This window comes from Pimephales promelas, chromosome 4 (genome assembly GCF_988280905.1).
Source record: "Pimephales promelas chromosome 4, fPimPro1.hap1.1, whole genome shotgun sequence".
NCBI lineage: Eukaryota > Metazoa > Chordata > Actinopteri > Cypriniformes > Leuciscidae > Pimephales > Pimephales promelas.
Window position 1 is genome coordinate 8323536 of NC_142772.1, and position 16118 is coordinate 8339653.

Consider the following 16118-nt stretch of genomic DNA (forward strand, 5'->3'; position numbering starts at 1 on the left):
TTTTTTTTAATGTATATAAAGAAAATGGTAATTTTATCATTTTAAATAGCCATTGTTGTCATGTAATGTCCTACTTATTCTTTTTTTTTTTAATTTGTTGGCCTGGTTTCACAGATAAGCTTTAGATTAAGACAGGATTAGGCCTTAGTTCAGTTGGAGCATTCAATTAGCTTTTATTAATATGCCTTAGAAAAAAAAACACACTACAAAACCAGGAGATTCAACAATATTATTGATCTTACTGCACTGATACTGTTGTATGAGAACCGAACTGAGCTCTTTTTTTTCCAGAACTTCTTTATATAGATGAACTGAATCAACACTAAATAACTTGACTGCCGAAATGCATAATTTTCCTGTTTTCACTGTAAAGCTGCTTTGAAACTATCTGTGTTGTAAAAAGCACAATATAAATAAAAGTGACTTGACTTTTAAAACTTCTGTTCATGCTTGAAACTATAGTGATTGTTTTTTCAGAGTAAGCTATTTGCATATGTTTATTTGGGTTTCTGTCTCCAACTTATACATTTATGCATGGTATGAATCAACACAAGATCAGCCTGCTCCATTTACAATGCCTGTTCTCAACGGCCGTGCCCATGCATAACAAGGAACCTACTGTGTCTTTTGTGTGAATCAGCATGCACATTGTCTCTCCCTTTTCAGGGACAGAATGAACTTCAACGAGAGATACACGATTACATAATGCTCAGATTATTGGCGGGTGAAACACTGTCCAAAGTCTCATCAAATATGTGAAAGATTGGATTTAGATCTTTCTTAATATTTTATTTAACATCTTCTTTACAGATCAACTCTACTTGTCATGTACATTCAACAAAATGAAAAAAACAGACCTGTTCTTGTTCTTTAAGTGAATAAAAGGAAGAAAGAAGAAAAGGAAAGACAAACATTCACTGTTGGCTTGACAAAGCCTAGCCTGGAGTTTGCAACAATTGTAAACAATTTATTCAATTAAGTAGTTTGAATGCAGATCTTGCTAGGTGGTTGCTATAGGGTGTTCTGGGTGGTTTTGTAGGTAATTGCTTGGGACATAGATATGTAGCTAAACGTAGGATCCACATTCGACCGGGAGACACATCAGCGAGCCGCCATCTTGCAACGGTCAGCGTTTTGTCACTCACAGTAAGAATCAATGATGCCACAACATTATGGTTTTGAAACTGCCGAGATTTAAATTCTTGAAGAAATGAGATAAACTTTCTCAGGTGAAAATGTGTTGGTTTGTGTTTTTATATAACTCAATATTTCATGTTTTTACTTTTACTTTTACTACGGTAACGTTTTAACGTGTTAGCTGACGCCTTCATTTTGTTGTATTGTGTTAGTTTAGCAAAATCATCAGGTAAACTCTATTTCATATATTCAAATATGTGTCTAACTACAGTTGCAGACAGTAAGTCAACTTGCTCTCGAATGTTCACAGACCGCTCCAATGGGCTCTATGCACGGCGTTATTTCCGGTGAAGGATTAAGGATGCTCGATAACTTCCGCCGATCATAGAGTCCAATGCAATACCGAGAATTTATATTGAATTTTATACTCCATGGTTATAATAAAGAAACGTTAGTCACAAAAACAGATAAAACAGACACCCCTCGTTGTGTTTATGCTTCTTTTTAAAATTATATTAAATAAACATAACTGTATATAAAATGACATCTAAACGTATGTACGTTTCGTTTCAAAGACGGGAGGACAGTAAATATTGAAGACTCTGCCATAATCCCGTTTTCTCCGGTTTTCCTCCGCTTTAATCTACACAACCGGAAATAGACGAGCATCCTTGCGTCAAATGCGGAACTTATGCATGCATATAGCCCATATGGCTGAAGGCTTACATAGGCTATAGCAGCCCATTGAAACATAAAATATATGTAGATAGCTCTATGGCTTGGGAATTCTGGTTGGTTGCAAGTGTGTTGCTATGACGGTATTAAAGTAAATTTTATTAATCTTTAATCTTGTTTAATCTTGCGACAAAACAATGGGACTGACATATTTTAAGATTTGTTCATATTTTATTCGGGGACTTAAGGTATAGACTTTAGCAGAGGATTTTGCAGGTGAGAACCTGGAAGACTAATTCACCGGAGGTTCCTTCAAGATTTTCCAATGAGGTTTTCCAATGGTTTTTTTTTTTTCATTTTGTGAGTAAAATAAAACCTGTGGTAACCAAAACTTGACGATATTTTGAGGTCTTGTTGTACAACGTAAACTACACACACTTACACCCCAAAAGTCTTTAGTCTAAAGTATTTAGTTATGAGAAACATACGTTTTCAAAAATAAACATAAAATTCTTTTTAAAATTCACATTTTCGCTGTGCGTAATTTACTTTGTAGAACAAAATGTCGAAGTATCGTCAAGTTATGTTGTCGTTTTTTTGCATCCCTATTTGACCTCAAAGCATATAATTCCCACACCCCCTTTCACAATTGCACTACACAGACATCGCTGAGAGTGAAGAGACCTTGGGCCAGATTTACTAAACAGGACAAAATAGTGTGAAAGAGTACTAAAAAAGAATAATAAAAAATATAAATGCGATGGGAGTGCAATTGTTCAAATGCATAAGACTTTTGTTCATCTTCAAAACACAAATATATTTATTTTTATGAAATCTGAGCTTTCTGTCCCTCTGTTGACAGCTAAGCAGCTACATTTTTGACGCTTCAAAAAAGCCATAAAGAGACTGTAAAACGAATTCACATGAAATGAGGGAATGAATTTAGTCAAAAATTTCTGAAGAAACACTATCGATTTGTGTTTAACAAATTGATTTGCTGTGGTTACACGAGGTAAAAAACAATATAAATACTGTTCGTTTTCTCACACAAACCGCTCGTTTCTTGTCTTAGGCCATCAATACTTAAATTTCATAATTTGTCATAAATGATAATGTAATAATGAGTCATAAATCATGTTTAATTTTGACTTCTTTGTGCAAAGGTTTGACAGAAAAATGTCAAAATTGAAAATACTGTGGAAACAAAGACACCTACATCTTGGATGCTCTTGAGGTGAGCTAAAACATATCAAAAATTAATTTCAAAGTGAACTATCCCTTTAAATACTCTACTCCCATAAATTTTGCGTCTAAAAGGGAAACTCCAACAAATGCATATGCATAAGATCAGCTGCAAAAACAACCCTGTCCTCGCCAATGCCATTCCAGTACAAAAAATTTCACTGCGTAACTTTACTAAATCCCGACAATGGATTTTAAACACTAAATATGCGCTGGCACAAGCTGTTAGTAAATCTGGCCCATAGTGTGTAAGATCAACTCAACATTCACAACATTCTTTCAAATAAAATGTGTCTTAACTTGATGAAGCTAAACAAGTTTGAAGAGTTTTGGAGCATAGACACATACAGTATATGTGTATTTACATATTTACATACATTAATGCAAAAGTATTTGTGCAGGTCATTATCTGACTTTTTGCAGCATGTGGGCTTGGCAAACGTGGTCAGTGCATCAACATCTATATTTTTGGGGAGCCTCTGGGTTCTTGTGGAGAGGTGGATATATCCTCAGGCCTCCAGGCTGGAGACGAGGGCTCAGGGGGCTGTGAGACTCGACTGGACTCTCGGATATGGGGCGAGGAAGGGGCTGGTGGGCTTTGACTGTGTCCCTTCCTCCGGCGATGGTGCGGTGGGGATTTGGTGGAGGTGCGAGGGTATCTGCGAGTGGAGCGAGCTGGAGGCTCAGGCAAGTCGGATGGAGGAGGTATTGAGCTGCTGTAGCTTGGAGGGCTGCCGCTAATGGAGCTGCATGTTTCACATGTTGATGCTGGTTCACCAGGAGGAGAATCCTGAGGATGTCAAGTACAGGAATTTACAGTCTTCGCAGTCGCACGCCTACATCATTGCACTTTTGATATTAGCAAGACATGCAAAACGTCTTGGCTATTCTTGTAACAAAGTGGTGTGACAACATCATACCCTACTAGAATATGTGGCGAAAACATACATATTAATGTGTAATACATAGAAATGTTTCTGAAGCAGGTGTTTGCAGGTTCAACCTTTGCTCTCTGACTCACAGACAGTTCTGCTGAGATAATGGACCACTCATCCACTTGAAAGACTATTTTTAACAATAAAGTGGGTGTGCTAGGAGAGGGAAATTAAATAATGATGTCATCATACCTTCTCTTTTAAGATGTAGAGTGATACAGGATTCCTCCGCTCATGATCAGTCATTATTGGAATGACATCATCTAGATGTATAAATGAACAATTTAACATGAAATGTTATATAAAGTTAATAATCAATCATTCATGCAACCCTATGTAGGATAAACGGTTTGGAGAATTAAAGGATAATATAATATAATATATTGCCCCGGCATCCTTTACTCATTATCAGCCATTATTGTCATGACTTCATCTAAATATATAAATGGACAATAACACATGGCATAAAAAAAAATCTAATCTAATATAGCCTAATAAATATAACATTGTCATGGTGTTTGGCTGATAACAAAGAGCACGACGAAGGATATCCTTGAATGTTGGTCCCACCAAGGAAACACACAGGAGATAACTTGAAGAAACAGAATAGCACACTCTAAGACTGTCAAGACAGGACCATGAACTAAACAAAACAGGACGTAAATATTCTAGAACTATACAAGGGAATTAATGAGTTAATTAATAAGGGCCAGGTGAATTAAATGGATCAAAGAAACACATGGGAAAACTGGGTCAACTGAAAACGAGCAAACAGAAGGGGAACAATGAAAACAAAGACAAAGCAGACTCTGACAGTACCCCCCCTTCCCGGAAGGTCCAAAATAAAACAAAAAGGGAGAAAGAGTCCTTCGGGGGGTGGGGGGTTGAGCATCCTGAAGGCTAATGCAGGGCTGAAGCAGGGATGACGCTAGATGGCACTGACAGGATAGGAAGCTTCTAGGGGGGCGCTATTAGCATGGGGCGCCGGTAGGAGTTGGATGCTTAGGAAAACACCAGGGTAGTGCAGGTAGCTCAGGGAGCTAGGCAGGTGCAGACAGGTATCAGTAGTGCAGGGAGCCAGGGAGGTACTGGCAGTGCCCAGAGCCAGGGGAGGTGCTGGTAGCTCAGGGAGCCAGGGAGGAGCAGGCAATTCCTTGAGCCAGGGCGGTGCTGGTAGCTCAGGGAGCCAGGGAGATGTAGGCAATTCCATGAGCCAGGCGGTGCAGGTAGCTCAGGGAGCCTGGGAGGTGCAGGCAGTCCCGGGGGCCAGGGAGGTATCAGTACTGCGGTGAGCCAGGGAAGTACTGGTAGTTCAGGGAGCCAGGGAGGGTGCAGGTAGTCCTGGGGGCCAGGGAGGTACTGGCAGTGCCTGGAGCCAGGGAGGTGCTGGTAGCTCATGGAGCCAGGGAGGTGCAGACAATTCCGTGAACCAGGCGGTACTGGCAGCTCAGGGAGCCTGGGAGGTGCAGGCAGTCCCGGGGGCCAGGGAGGTATCAGTACTGCAGGGAGCCAGGTAAGTACTGGTAGTTCAGGGAGCCAGGGAGGGTGCAGGTAGTCCTGGGGGCCAGGGAGGTACTAGCAGTGCATGGAGCCAGGGAGGTGCTGGTAGCTCAGGGAGCCAGGGAGGTGCAGGCAATTCCGTGAGCCAGGCGGTACTGGCAGTGCAGGGAACCTGGGAGATGCCAGTACCTCAGGGAGACAAGGAGGTGCAGGCAATTCCGGGAGCCAGGAAGACTCGGCCTCCGTGGCCTTGCCACAGGAGCTTGGCTCTGCCACTATGGCTAGGGACATTACAGACGAAAGTTCACTCAGTGGAACCGACACTGTTATTTTTCTCACTGGAATGGACTCTGGGATTTCTTTCAATAGAACAGACTTGGAACAGACACGGGAGTGGATTCTGGAGTGGAGGTCCTGATGGTAAGGTCCGTGGAGGGCTTGGACTCAGGCTTGGAGTTTGTTGAAGTGCCCAAACTGGGGGACTGGATGACAGCTGGAAATGTCCTCATTAATTTCCTCGATAACGAAATCAGAACCATTCAACCAGAGGACATAATTAATATATTCAACCAAAAAAGAGCTGCTTATACCAGGAGAAAGATCACCCAGTTCCTCCTGAAAACAGGCCTTGAGCATTTGAGTTCTCCAGCTTTTAACAATGCAAAAACTCCATATTGTTCCAGAGGCCTACTGCTCTGTTGGAGGGAGAAGAGAAGGTGATCTTCAGCTGTAGGTCAGCCCATTTCATTGTCTTTTGGTCCTGTCGTCTGTCACAGTATGTGGCTGATAACAAAGAGCACGACAAAGGAGGTACTCAAAATAGTCTTTACTTGTTGATTCCACCAAGGAAACACACATGATAAATGCTTGAAGAAATAGAATAGCACATTCTAACACACTGACAAGACAGGACCATGAATAGAAGTTAGAACAAAAAAGCATTTATACTAGAACTAAACGAGGGAACTAATAAGTTAATTAATCAAGGACTAGGTGAATAACCTGAAACTGAAAAAGAGCATAGAGAAGGTGAATCAGTAAAATAAGCTTGTTAGCCCAGGGTACATTACTCTGGTGAACATTTGATATGGACAGCAAATCAATATTAAATTACAACATAATTACAATGAATACATACCCTCAGGCTTGACGTCATGATACCTGATGTGGTGGTTTTGAGGAATGGATCTTGGTATAATAGTTTTAGACTTCTGTTTTTTTGATCTGCCAATGAAAGTATTTATGGTGACATGTTAATTTACACTAATATTATTAACTTAATGATGCATGAGTGAAAAAAAGAAAAATAGGTTTATACTTTTTTGATGGCCTCCAGCAAGCACACACAGTTACAAGGGTGACGAGGACGAAGATGCCGACTGTAGACAGTATGATATAAAGGGAGCTCCTTTCTGGAAACGAGAACATTTTCAGTCGTTTTGTTTATTAAAGAATTGCAAATATTACATATTACATAACATATCTATAAAGTATATAATAGAGTATCAATGTATTTAAAAAATATTCATTGTGTTCAAATGTTCCCATTCTTACTGTAGACCGTGAGTTTCACTGGCAGACTTCTCATGCTACTAATCGGGTTCTCCACCATACAACTGTAGACATCATCATCAACCATCTGAACGCGTGTGATGGTCACGACCTTCTGGTCCGATGACAGCAGCAGACGGGACTCATTTAATAATGGATGGCCACCTTTTGCCCAGCTATAGGTGGTCTTTGTGCCCGTTTCATGGGTGCAATTTATCGTGAAATTCTCTGTCAGTTCCAGAACAGTGGAAGTAACCATGAGGACGTGTGGCTGAGAGATTGGCTCTGGTAAAACATCAGTCAAGATTTTATTGGTAATGAGGTCATTATGATTCCCAAATGGTTCAAAGGCTTAAACTAGAGTCTTACCGTCTACCGTCAGTTCGATGCTACCCTCTCCAGTGAAGGTGTCATCAGTGATGGAGATCTCTACTTCATAAGTGCCCTCATCAGACAGCCTGAGGTTATGCAGCAGCAGTGTACCATTCTCAAACACAAGGATACGGTCTCTGTATTCAGGTCGCAGGTTACCAATAATCTCTGTGCCAATGGACTGGACCACTGTAACAGGTTTGTCCCTCTTCAGCTGCCATTTGATCACAGGAGGATCCAGACTTCTGCTTGAGTATCGGACAGAGAGCAGAGCTTCCCCACCTACTGTCCCTCTGATCAGCGTCTCAAAACTGGTAATGTTCACCCCCTGAACACATGCTGTGAAATAAACATCTATTAAACATCTGATTTATGAGATTAATGCTAATTTGTCAAAATGTGGCAACGTATGCACACATCTAAGGTTATGTTACACTTTAATTTAGGTGTTCTTGTTACAGTGTAAGCATACACTCACCTAAAGGATTATTAGGAACACCATACTAATACTGTGTTTGACCCCCTTTGTCCCCCTTCAGAAATACCTTTATTCTTCGTGGCACTGATTCAACAAGGTACTGAAAGCATTCTTTAGAAATGTTGGCCCATATTGATTGGATAGCATCTTGCAGTTAATGGAGTTTTGTGGGATGTACATCCAGGGCACAAAGTTCCCGTTCCACCACATCACAAAGATGCTCTATTGGGTTGAGATCTGGTGACTGTGTAGGCCATTTTTGTACAGTGAACTTATTGTCATGATCAAGAAACCAATTTGAAATGATTCGAGCTTGTGACATGATGCATTATCCTGCTGGAAGTAGCCATCAGAGGATCCATGGTGGCCATATAGGGATGGACGTGGTCAGAAACAATGCTCAGGTAGGCTGATTTAAATGATGCCCAATTGGCACTAAGGGGCCTAAAGTGTGCCAAGAAAACATCCCCCACACCATTACACCACCACCAGCCTGCACAGTGGTAACAAGGCACGATGGATCCATGTTCTCATTCTGTTTACGCCAAATTCTGACTCTACCATCTGAATGTCTCAACAGAAATCAAGACTCATCAGACCAGGCAACATTTTTCCAGTCTTCAACTGTCCAATGTTGGTGAGCTCTTGGGAATTCTAGCCTCTTTTTCCTATTTGTAGGGGAGATGAGTGGTACCCTTGGGGTCTTCTGCTGTTGTAGCCCATCCGCTCAAGGTTTTGGCTTCACAAATGCTTTGCTGCACACCTCGGTTGTAACAAGTGGTTATTTCAGTCAAAGTTGCTCTATCAGCTTGAATCAGTCAGCCCATGGTCCCACTTTATATTAAGTGGCTTTAAGTACTATGTACTTACATTTAAAAATAAGTACAATGTACTTATTGTGCTCATGTTGTATTGTAAATCACTTTTGGTGCTATTGAGATGGGATACAGGAAAGGTTAGGGACAGGTGTGGTGGTATGGGTAAGTTTAAGGGTAGGTTTAAGTGTAAGGGATGGGTCAGCTGTGTAATTACAGATGTAATTACATAAATTAATTACGGCTGTAATTACATGCTGTTATTTTTTAAATATAAGTACAATGTAAAAACATGTATGTACACAATAAGTCCATTGTATCAAATTATTAATTTAAATGTAAGTACATGGTACTTAAAGCCACTTAATATAAAGTGGGACCCATTTTTAAGAAGGACACTGCAAAATAAAGTGCTACCAGGTTAAAAAACTGTTTGAATTTTTAACACATTTTTAACATAAACAAATAAATAAACTTAAATGTGATAGTTGTCAGAAATGGAACAGGTAAGAAACAGGTTAAATTTCTACACAATAACCAGGTTCATTTATATTTATCATTAGACTTAGTCGAACTAATTTGTTTTTATTTATTTAAACTAATTGAATATTGTTTGTTCTACAGCAAGCATATTTTATCCATGCTCAACTAACTTTTAACCAAATGTAATTGTATTCCCAATGAACAGATTCATGCTGATGATTGAATAAATCTATTTAAAAAGTATGAATATTTAATTAAAATCAAATGGATGCAAATAGTTAACAATAAACTATGCCATGTTTTTTTTAATATATTTTATATAAAAAAATATTATAAGGAAATATTATTATATTTTAAGGAAATATTACCTTTTTTATTTATGACTGACAAATATGCATCATATTAATTTGTTGTTAAAACTGTGTAACTCAAATGAATGGAATTCAATACAAAATTCTTAAATTTAAAGTCTAGCTATTAGTACATAGTATTTTTTTTTTTATTTAATTAAAAACAAAACAAACCCACAAGTATTCTATTCAATTAATCGAAACATTTTTGTTTCCCCCAAATTGCATCATACATGCCACAAATTTTCTTGCATTCAACTAATGGTCATGTGGTGTAAAAGTTGTGTGGTGGTTAAAGCTCAGGTTTCGTAATCAGAAGATTAATGGTTTGATCTCACAAGGAGTGACCCATGCCATGAGCCATTATGCTTTTGAGCAAAGCACTTCACCTCAGGCTCCTCCACAAGGATTTAACCTGTACTAAGTGGACTATAGGACACAGGAATTAAAGTGTCTGATAGATGACTGATGCTATTTAACACAGTTGTGAAATCATGACATTTTAAAGTGAATTCAGCATTTCGATCTTTAACGTCTTTAAAGCTGCTATGTAAAGGAAATAGCGAAATCAGAGACATCTGAGTGAAACAGATTATTGAAAATAAATTAGGACGGTGACTTGGTTCATTGAGTGTTGATTATGCAAGCTTGAGGTCGACTGCAAGAAAGGGGCAGAGTTTAATAATAATTTAATAATAATAATAATAATAATAAACCTTCACAATAAGATCTTGTGCTCTTTGAATGAGGTAAAAAAAATTACAGAATATTTTTAATTTCTTTTATTTCTATGAAATTTTTATGTTAGATTATGTTTTCTATTAAATATTTTTACGGATCATGTCCATGTTTTTTTTATTTTTTTCTTCTCACATAGCAAGTGCTAAAACCTTTAACAAATTTTGTATGATTCCAATGAAGTAAAAAAAAAATATCGGTCAAAAGTGACCAAAGCACCAGAGGGTAAACATTTTGATTAATTTTCATTTTATTCAGACTTTAAGTTCCATGTGTTCACTTTGATGATTGTTCATTAGTTCATGTAGATTCAGCGTTCCCCTTATTATAGTTTCCACACATACAGGGAAGATACACTTACTGTGTCAGTTTGTTAAGGCCTCTCCCTGCCTTCTGTCTAACTTCACTGCAATCATGTGCAAATGAAGCCATAATAATACTCATCCAATCCCTTTGCCAGACAGAAAAACACCATAACCTTTATACGGGACACTTGCACAACCTAAAACACCCTTTACAACTGGCAAATGGCTAGGTGCAGGCCAAAAAAAAAAAAAAAAGGATCACAAGTCTGTTCTGAAAGGCTCACAGACAGAAAACAAATAACAAAATCCAACTAATGTAGCAATATACTGTTTAAAGGTTTGGGGTTGGTAAAATGTCCTAATTCTATTGAAAGAAGTCTTCAAGCTCTCAAAAGCAGCATTCATTTGATTAAAAAACAAACAAAAATATTGTGAAATATTTGTTACATCATGTATGGTCTGTCTCAATGTGTTTTTGGTTTAGTACTGTGACCTAGTTTTCCCCAGTCTGTTAGTTATGTCATTAACCTGTGCCCTTTAAATTTAATTGAGTTTCTTTGTTTTCTTTGTTAACTGAAACACTCATTACTCCAGTCGTCAGTGTCACATAATCCTTCAGAAATCATTTGCTGCTCTACATATATTTGTTAATTATTATCAATGTTAAAAACAGTTTGTGGAAACGGTGATATTTCTTTACATGATTATTTGATGAATATGTTTTAAAAAGCATTTATTTCAAAATAAAAATCTTTAAAAATATTATACAGCATAGCCTATCTTACTTGACCAATTGAAGGCAATATTGCTTAATTAATTTCTTTGAAGGAGTTTTTCTATTTTGAGCCATGCAAACAACTCAGACTCTATTAAATATGGGTCCACATATCTGTTTTTCTTTATCAGCCTGTCATTTATGTCGTTCATGATAATATTAATAAATATAAATGCTTCATTAAAAAAAGTTTTGTTTTCTGCACTGTACAAAACATATTTTTAGTGGATCATCTTTTAAAACACATCTTTTAAAACACTTTAAAACACTCACAAAATGGCGGGTTGTTTTAAACCAATTTTGGCTCAAATATGGACAAACTCAAACACTGGGTTAAAAAAATTAATTTAAAAATGTAACCCAATGACTGGGTTTGTCCATGTTTGACCCAAAATTGTGTTAAAACAACCCAGCATTTTTTAGAGTGAACCTTAAGTAATTTAATGTAATGTCTTCTTTCTCTGATAACCAGCATAACAAAGCCTGTGTGGAAACAGCCCATCTCCCTGGTAACTGCTTACAGTGTGAAAGGTCTGCCAGAGATGAGAACACAAAAGCTTGAATTGTTTGGCCCAATTTCCTGGAGTGAAAAGGGCCCACAGAGCGACAAACAATCCATGTGATGAGATGAAAAGTGACACACGGGGCTCCTGTGGATTTGTTGATGACAACATTGGCCAATTGTACAACACAAACAGCTTCTAAAGTAGTCATGAAGTGAGGAAAGAAATGGGGTTTCATGATGTTGTAAATAGGAATATGAAGTACTGTAGTCCATACATCTTTGTCCTAGCAACTAATTGTCTCAATGCTGATATCTGCTCTGACAGTAGATCCGGATAGGCAGATCAAACCAAACACAGCATCTTTTTTATTTTACTTCAATTTTTATTTTCATTTCCATTTGGCTGTGGTAGCAATATTCCAGAATTTTTCAATAAATCAAGTCGCACTTATAATGAATTAATGTCATTGCATTATACATCCAGATATCAAACCAAACCATTTATTAAAGAAAGCAATATATATATATATATATATATATATATATATATTGTAAAATAAATATGCTCATGATTTGTAATCACAACATTTTTTTTCTTTTGTCAAATCAACTTAAATAATTTATGTAGTTCAGATAACATAATATTTTGAGTTTCTGATGATTAAATCAATCTCCTTCGTTGTATTAACTCAATTTTTCCATTTCAATGAACTTAAAATTTTAAGGCAACCAGGTTACTTCATTTTTTAAGTTAAACCAACAATATTTTTACAGTGATTTTGGGTTAACACTTTATCGACGGTCCACTTTAAACATTCTACTAAGTAACTTTGCAACTCATTGGAGTAGACTGTCTGCTTAATATCTCCTACTTTATTTTGATGGTCCCACAGACTATAAGTCTGTTATAAATTCACTGACAATAAAGTTACTCTGCAACAACATGCCAACTAACCTGAACCAAGATCCAACATACTAACATTCTACTTAGTAATACTCCAATGAGAGTTAGTTGTCATGTAGTTACGTAGAATGTCTAAACCATCGAAATAAAGTGATACCAATTTAGGTAGTCAACCATCTACACCAGTTATTGTTAAAAAAAGCTTTAGAATTATTTGTTTGCCGCTTGATTTCATATTTTGTTATCTGCTATGGAATTCATACACTAGAAGTGTGGCAGAAGAATCCAAATCCTGTTTATTGTGGTCTAATCAATAATATGGTGGTTATTTTCTGGTTTCTTCTCATTACAACACATGCTACATTGAAGTCCTTAACATATCTTACACAAAACAGACTATATAAAACTAAAAAGAATTTCTGTAATTTGTTTAACTTGCAGCCAGCAATATACGCCATAAGCTCTCAGTCAAGGCCAACAGTGGATCATTGTCATTGAATATAAATGTACATTTGTCCCACTTACCTGAGTGAATCAGAAGGATCGAGAGGAGAGGTGCTGCAAAAGCAGCTGATGCCCAAGAGAAAGACTCCTTCTCTGCCTTCATCTTGGGTCGAACTTTCACAGTCTTCTCAAAACAATTAGCATGTTTTGTAGACTCTGAGCCTGTCCCCCCAACTCAGAGTCCTGCCATTCCTTCCGAGGCTGGGCTATGCCATGCTGCTGACAAACGCACACGCAAAAACACACACAGGCGTGCAGTCTCACACACATGTGCATGTGTACATGCTTTCACACAACACCATAGCATGTTTGTGAGTCATTGAATGGGTCTGTTTGTGTAAGGGGGAGAAAGGGGTGGTAATATATGTGTGGGGACGTTGTTGTTGCTTCATGGCCTGACTATTTATTGTATTTTACTAATGTATTTTCCTTGAGTAATTCATATAATAATTATTAAAATAAAGAACTGGATTCTTTTAAAAAAGACAATTGTTCAACAAAACCATAACTAAAAACTTAGATGAATGAAAGTAATGGGAAAATCACAATAACAAAAGGAGCATTGACAGCACTGAAAGACTTTGAGTATATGCCTCTAGTAATAGACATTATTTTTTTTGTATTGTTGCTTCATGATCTCCCTCTGTCTCATTGTTCATAACATCAATAGAAAAGGGGAGAGCAGGGAAAACAAATTCAGGGAAGAAATTCATATTTAAGCTGGCATATCAAGAAACAGAACCAATGATTTTAGATTGTACAAATGGGTAGTTGGCAAATAGCATGGTGATTTTTTTTAAGCTTATCGATTAAAATGTACTTGAAAGCAAAGGTAGTTTGCATAATTTTAGATATTTTGACTAGTTTTTGTCTAGATGTCTGGCTGCAGTAATCTCTTTGCTTGTGTTTGATCAATCGAAAAGATTTTGATTGGCAGAATTCCCAGCAACTTTACAGATGCTTTTAAATGACAAAAACTTTGTAAGCACTTTACAGTAGGCTATATGTGTAGACAGCTGGAGTTCGACAGGGCACGTTTATACAATGCTGCCCTCCACTGGCTTGAAAGCACCAAATTGACCCCTCCTTTTCTTTCCCACTACAAAATGGACAGTGTCCCTTCAGGGTCTCCATATTGACTTTTACTGTATCTCTAATAAAATACATTTTCTCAACAAAAGACAATGGGCTATATGCACGCATAAGTTCCGCATTTGACTGCTCGTCCATTTCCGGTTGTGTAGATTAAAGCGGAGGAAAACCGGAGAAAACGGGATTATGGCAGAGTCTTCAATATTTATTTACTGTCCTCCCGTCTTTGAAACGAAACGTACGTTTAGATGTAATTTTATATATAGTTATGTTTATTTAATATAATTTTAAAAAGAAGCATAAACACAACGAGGGGTGTCTGTTTTATCTGTTTTTGTGACTAACGTTTCATTAGTATAACCATGGAGTATAAAATTCAATATAAATTCTCGGTATTGCATTGGACTCTACGATCGGCGGAAGTTATCGAGCATCCTTAATCCTTCACCGGAAATAACGCCGTGCATAGAGCCCATAGGGCATGGAAGACACTACAGGCTAGAAGCCTAAAAGTGAAGGGAACCTTATCAGAAATGACATTCGCATCTACTGTATGTTCATTAATACACATACAATATAGGGAGCGACTAATCCATTTTCCACAATATGATTCAGTGTGGGTGTAATGACCTCTTATCATTAACAGGATTGTCCCTGTAAGCATGAACATGGTTTCTGTACTAAACAAAAGGCATATTTACCAACAAAAGGAGAGATGCAAGGCGAACATATGAGCCTACAGAAGCAGGAGGCAACACTGTGGCAGATTTTGTCTGTGTTGCCATTGGAAACCTGAGTGAAATTCATATTTCATAACTCTCCCACCCCCGGCTGAGTCCCTGGACGTGTCAGAGTGAGTGGGAGCCGACGTGGGTGTAAAGTGGGCTCAGAGGCTCCAAAGCAACTTAAGGCTCTCATCCCACAGCGCAACACAGAGCAGGATATTCAGTTACTACTCGTGGATTCAGACATGCTGGGGTTGTTGCTATGCTGAATTCCTTGAGTTGTGATTTGCTTTGATATGAACCATTTGCCCTTAAGCGCCTATTTTTGAGAATGGCTCAATATTTAAGAGATATTTTTGGAAAATAGTATTTTTTTTAAGGTGTGTCATTATGTGAAAGAAAATGATTTCCTGCTCACACTTCTCTGATATGCAAAAGGAAGTTGTGTTCATTTCATTCGGAGATACCACCACAGCACACAATCTCTCTCAGTTCAACATTGTGTCATGTAACCAACCAAATATGTGACTAATGCGGTAATATATAAGTTAACTAGTTTTATGTAAAAAGAAATAAATAAATTCACACACAAACAAGACTAAATCATCCAGAGCAAATCTCACCAATCGATCTGCAAGTTTCTATTAGAATTTTGAGTTGATTCTGTGCTAATTTGATCGAATATTTTACAGTATTTTTAAATTGTTGTAGATTTAAGTAAACGAGTATGCTAGAATGATTTAATATATATTGAGACAAAGGTCTTCTTAATGATTTTCAGTTTTGTTCAAGGTAAATGAAGCAACGGTCTTTCAATAACAGAAGAATATGTAATTGTATATTATTTTGGGTAAAAGGTACCCTTGCTGTTGGCACAATACTTAACATGATAATAATAGCATGGCAGACTTTTCCATTTGTTGACATGACATGGATAGATTCAGATGGTAAATATCATGTATTAAGTTGGAGATAATCACCATATTTATAATCAAACCGTCATATTTAAAAAAAATGATAGGTATTAATCAT

General features: G+C 37.5%; 1 protein-coding gene across 1 annotated transcript; it reads right to left on the reverse strand.

Annotated features, from left to right (window-relative positions):
- Window positions 1-768: 768 nt before the first annotated feature.
- On the reverse strand, window positions 769-13583 carry hepacamb (hepatic and glial cell adhesion molecule b). The gene is made up of 7 exons (XM_089129908.1): window positions 13291-13583; window positions 7410-7751; window positions 7044-7325; window positions 6808-6901; window positions 6628-6713; window positions 4182-4252; window positions 769-3844 (listed from the first exon to the last, which is right to left on the reverse strand). The coding sequence occupies exons 1-7, from the start codon at window positions 13370-13372 to the stop codon at window positions 3515-3517; spliced, it is 1287 nt and encodes a 428-aa protein (XP_088986034.1). The 5' UTR covers window positions 13373-13583; the 3' UTR covers window positions 769-3514.
- Between the last annotated feature and the right edge of the window lie 2535 nt (window positions 13584-16118).

Coding starts and splice junctions, on each gene's coding strand:
- hepacamb (XM_089129908.1), bottom strand. CDS start 13,372: ATGAAGGCAGAGAAGGAGTCTTTCTCTTGGGCATCAGCTGCTTTTGCA. Junction 7,326..7,409: donor CATCGAACTGACGGTAGACG/GTAAGACTCTAG, acceptor ATGTTTTACCAG/AGCCAATCTCTCAGCCACAC. Junction 3,845..4,181: donor TCTACATCTTAAAAGAGAAG/GTATGATGACAT, acceptor TGACATCCTCAG/GATTCTCCTCCTGGTGAACC.